The 5529-nt window shown below is 40.2% G+C and overlaps 1 protein-coding gene across 1 annotated transcript in view; it reads right to left on the bottom strand.

Annotated features, from left to right (window-relative positions):
* Positions 1-1307: 1307 nt before the first annotated feature.
* vimr2 (vimentin-related 2) overlaps positions 1308-5529 on the bottom strand; it is a gene marked incomplete in the record, with an annotated part of 16329 nt that continues 12107 nt past the window's right edge. The window contains 2 exon segments of the mRNA XM_035669575.1: positions 1308-2246; positions 5384-5508. Coding sequence (XP_035525468.1) covers positions 2204-2246; positions 5384-5508 — 168 coding nt within the window.

Below are 5529 nucleotides of genomic sequence, written 5' to 3'. Positions count from 1 at the left end.
AATAACTTGATTTCTTCACTTTTAATCTATAGCACATCATCAGGTCAATATTTTAATTTGTCCAATACTCCCTTCAGTCTCAGCTGTACTTTGTGTTAATGTGCTAATTAGCTAATGTTAGCATACCGACACATTAAACTTAGATGGCAAAAATGGTAAACATTATATCTGCTAAACATTAGCAAGTTAGCATTGTCACTTATAGCATGTTAATATGCTAATGTTAGCATTTAGCACAAAGAGTACAGCCATAATATATTTATTGTACTGGAGTGAACGAAATGTCTGATGTTATTTTTAGATGTTTATTGTCAAGGCTGTTGTGTGTTTATGTTACCCACAGTAGTCATCTGAATTGACCTTATTTTTCTCCTACTAGGTGTTATTACGGTGTTTTGGGATATTTTATTGATTGGTCACAAGGGTTGTTTGTTGTTTTGTGACATCATTTCTTCTCTTTCACAGCTGTCCGAATACAGGTGTGCAAAGATTACTTTTCCTGTACAGAAGCATCTACAATAGCAGGATAGATGACGAATTTCCTTAAAGTCTAAATTTTGTTATTCTGGTCCAGTCTATTTTATGTATTTCCTTGATTTACATACCGTCAGCCACCTTTCTCCCAAGAGGCACAGCAGAGAAGATAAAAGTAAAAAAAGCTTTTTTGGAGGAAGACAATTTTCTTAGATATTCTTGTTTTTACCACAAGGCAAAGACAGAGCAGTCCCATGAGATCAGGAACATTGGGTGGTTCATTGGCTTTTTATTTGAGAGATTTAGAAGGCAAACGGCGTCTTCCAGCTCCTCTCCTCTTAGGACTTGACTGAGCTCTGCTGTTCTGAGAAAACAGACACAGCGGCTTCCTCCTGAGCCGGCCATGTTTCATGTCAATTAAACAAGTCACTGTGGCCACCCAGCCCCAGCCCCGGCCCTTTCTCCAGACACTGAACTCAATTATTACAGAGGCTAACTCCTCATCACCACAAGTGCACTGAGTGTGGCTAATCTTATCTGATCCATTATTAGCAGCATTTTTCATCTTTATGACAGAGCTAACAAGCCTTTGAGATCGTTAATAGCTGGGAATGTTCAAATCTCACGTTAAGCATGAAGATGAATGAAAGAAGGATCACAGAACATAAATCACTCTGCATAGTTTTATAGTACGAGGGAAAGTCTTAAGCCAAAGGATTCACAAGCAGTTCTCATGAAACAGAGATCTTCACAAAAGAAATCACACAGTATGAGGCGATCTCTCAGGCAACTACTTTTATTTAATTTAAATCTAAAGCACATTCTGACGCTAGTGCAGAAGCAGGAACCAAAAATGATTTATCACAGAGCAGTTTGAAAGTCATGTAGAAAATAAGGAAAAGATTACAGAGGAATGTATTACCAAATGCTTATTTCTGAAATGACAGAAAATTGGGACATTGCTTTTCAAAGGAGAAATAATGAATCACACAGGCTTTTCTTGTAGCAAGATCCAGGTGCTCGTTTTGTAAGAGCCGCAGAAAAACAACTTCATGAACCATTTGAAAAGCAAACAGTGCACTGCACACTTGGCTGTCAGTGTCATAAAACCAACACGAATGCACGACTGTAAAAGCAAAGGGAAGGCGAGATGCTTTTAGTAACCAAAAGGGAGAGCTGTCAATATGTTTGCTAACAGTGAAGGGGTCAAAGGTTAAGAGCTCGTAATCAAACAACATTTGAGTGATGGACGAGGTGCTATGACTCTACGGAGCCACACAGTTTAGCTTGTGAGTGTGTTTCTGTGTGTTTTTGCGTGGGACTTGTTCAACAAAGAGGGGACAAAACATTTATGTATCATATCAGTTGAGCTGGTATAGATAAAACCCACTTAAGGAAATATCCCTGCCAGACACTGAATGGATACACACTCATCGCACAGCCCCCTCCCCATCCTCCCACCAGTTTTAGACAGCTCAATCTTTCTTAGAGTCTCGGGGTCATCTGCCAGCGACCTGTTATCAATGGCCCGGCTTAGGCCTCCAGACGGCATTAATCTGTCATGATAAGTTTACATCTGTTTAAATTGCTGCGTTGGTACCTTAAGCTTCTTCACAGAGCGGATTTGGGTGCTTTTTCACGTTTCTCTTTTGTCTATTTTCTAATCCATATGGGGTGGGGGAGCATCCGGCCACACTCCAGCCAGGCAGTCTGACTCTCCGGCCTCAAGTCACAGGTTGCACAGCCTCTCCTCCTCTCCCTCCACCAGACTCCTGAACCAGAGAAACACATAAACACACAAAGTACAGGTGACCAACTGGATCAACTCACGCAGGTAGAGCAGCTGCACCTGTTGTGGTCCATGTGCACCAGAAACACAGAACAATTTATTCAGGTTTAAAGTTTATTCTTGATCCTGGAAACAAAAGTTTACAAACTGTTATTTTCTGTATCAATTAATCTGCAGATTAATCTCCAAGTTAATGAACAAATTAATCAAGTTAGTTATTTAAGTTTGGTTCATAAAATTTGGAGAAAAAAAAATAAAACATTCCCGCCACAATTTGTAATTTCAAAATGTTTTTGTTTTCCAACAAACTGTCAAAACCAATTAATTGATTATCAATATAGTTGCCAATTTATTTTCGACAAATCATTTCAGCTCTAGTTCATTTAGCCGTTCTGGAGCTTTCAATCATGAACCTTGAACATGGACATTGAGGTGACGAGAAGTCCCCTGTGTGTGTGTGTAAATTAAAATTCAGCAACTTTTTGAAAATTGGTTTATTGTTTTGAGCTATTTTCTAAGAAAAAAAAGTCAAATGTGAATATTTTCTTGTTTCTTTAGTTCTCAATGAGAGTAAACTAAATATCATAGGATAAACCTACAACTTCATTGATGCCACTCAATCCTACACACTGGTAGCCCTACAATAACAGATTTTTGGACACTTGGAGGCAGCACAAACCGGTTGTAAACAGAATATTCACATAACTGTATATCATATGAACTTAATATGACGAACTTGTTAGCAAACATTTGCCTATTTACACATCCAGCAGACAAATGGCAACATTAACATTCATTTGAAGTCACATTTGTGTACACATGATGAATTTAAGTCCAATATCCATCCTCTTTTTAACCGTTTTTGGTCTCTACCAACTCCTGAGGGAAATAGTGTCACTAACTGTGTCTGTCTGCTATTTGGTGCTGAGCAGGTTTTTAAAACTATTTCACTGAAAACAGCTGCATGCTACATCTGGAAACTCTGATGATGAGACTGATGAGAGTGAACCAAAATAAAACAACAAAGTTGATGAGGAGCCTCATTTGATTCATTGTTAATATAAAAACATTGAATATAGAAGTTTTAAGATGTGACCTAAAGTACAGCCATCCACTGCAAAGCGTACAATTAACTAAAAAGGATGGTCCTTAGGTCTTTAGGTGAGCTACTTGTTGCTGTGTCATGCAGCAGCCGGAGCAGACCACAATGAACAGCAGAAAGAATTACAGTGTAATATGGTTCACATTAGCAGTGAGCAAAAGCAGTGAGCATCTGCCTAAACTGCTCTGAGATGCTTTCACAGGCGATAAGCCACCCAGTAATGGCAGCCTGGGGTCATTAGGGTCTGTTGTGCAGACAGTTTGCCACGGCACGGAGAGAATAAACAACCGCCATTTTCATTTCTTATTCATGGTTTTAATCACGGATGACAAAACATCCAGTAAATAAAAAAAGAGAGGAAAAAAAGAGTTGGCATCAACTGTGTGCCTTTCCTATTTCTTAAATGTCTCTGGGACAGTCTGTTGGGAAACGAGAGGGAATTAAAACTGTGGCGAATTTGGAAATGTGTGTAAAGAGAGGGCTGACATTAACAGGCTGGCGTGGAGAAGAGCTGGCAGTGGCCCAGCACACAGCGCTGACAGTGTGGGGTCTTTGCCCATTCTAATGAGGTATTGTGAGGGTCTGAGCTCAGGTCTGCAGCAGGGCCCCCTGGGGGTCAGATGCAGTCGGATGTGCGATGGAGGGACCAGGAGGAAGTCCGTGGCAGCAGGATGAGATGGGCTGAAGTGCGTCACTCCACATACCAGGATGGCAGATGGTTAAACAACCTCAGTGGAAGGAGGGAATGACATGAAACGTCTTCAAGGTCACATACAGGAAACTGCATCATATTCAGGAGCTGTTTCCTGTGGCCTGATGTCAGCCCTTTGTTTGCAGGAATATCTTATTATGAACAATGCAGGTGACATTATGCGAAATGCTTGGACAAATATTGGACTTCACGTGATCTTGCGGAAATACCGCTAACGCAGAAACTTCTTGTGGACCCGTCATTTCCACATGTTTTCTTGTGTGCTTTGCAATTTGCTCATTTCGTTATATAAAGAATGTCAAAAGTAAACAGAGCATCGAGTTAATTTAAAATCTAATGAACTCACCCCTAGGAACATTATGCGCTTCGCCCTGAACAGTTCACATTCTCCTCGACAGGTTTAAATAATGTGTGGCACTTTATTGAGCACCACAGGGGGACGCCTGTTTTCATTTGACCCCCCGCCGCAGAGATGGGAATCTATAAGACATGTCAGGGAAGGCTGTGGATGTTAATTGCAATCAGAAACTCCAGCAGTTGACTTTATGACTTGAACACCTTTAAACAGGAGAAGACAAACTAATCAGTGAAACCACCTGGTGCAGTGTTTTTGTTGGAATGAAAACCTCCATGTTCTCCAGCAGACATTTTCTGTCCATCCCTGCCCCAGAGTGCTTGTTCAAGTCCTCCTATTGACTGACAGTCTCGCTTATAGTTAGACCTCCCTGTCCCAAAGTCTTCTTATCTTCTCTGGTATAAATGTGCCGTGCTGTACGTGACATGGAGTGTGTTTTAAAAATGCAGGCGTTTCATTTAAGAATAACAACCCGGAGCTCTATTTAAGAGGGGAATGAGAGTTGTGTAGGTATGGATGACCACTGTGAGTGCTGTATTTATGGCAGCTCGTCATTACAAAATGGGTCAGCACAAGTACATCACGTTCTATTATAGCATATTAGGTCGTTATTAAACTGTAATTATTGCTGTAAAGTCAGTCCCTGGAGGAAAGATTCATTTTATCTTCCCTGCCCTAAAACACATGCATACACATCTATCTACAATATATACAGCCTGCCTACAGCTATACTGTATTTGGCATCCTAGGTTATGTAATGTAATTCAGTCAAATTTTAAGTTATTAATATGATTATTTAAAATGATCATCATCATCGTCATCATTTGTCTTTGCTGCATTTTGAATGTAATTCATTAAAAATTGTTGTTGAGCTAACAAACTATTAAAACAATCTCAGGAACAGGAAAAAACAGCATTTCATCATATATTTATATATTGATATGTTCTGACCTGTAGGCAGTGATTTCCATGTCTCTGGCCATTTTCTCACTGAGCAGCTCCTTGTAGTCTTCACACTGCTCTTTCATCTGCACTTGGAAGTCGGCCTCCTGGTGCCGCATTTCATCTATAGTACACTAAATCACACACACACACAC

The sequence above is a fragment of the Morone saxatilis genome, unplaced genomic scaffold, assembly GCF_004916995.1.
Source record: "Morone saxatilis isolate NCDOM2014 unplaced genomic scaffold, NCSU_SB_2.0 Contig22, whole genome shotgun sequence".
Taxonomy (NCBI): Eukaryota; Metazoa; Chordata; class Actinopteri; family Moronidae; genus Morone; species Morone saxatilis.
This window is presented reverse-complemented; position numbering and strand designations above follow the sequence as displayed.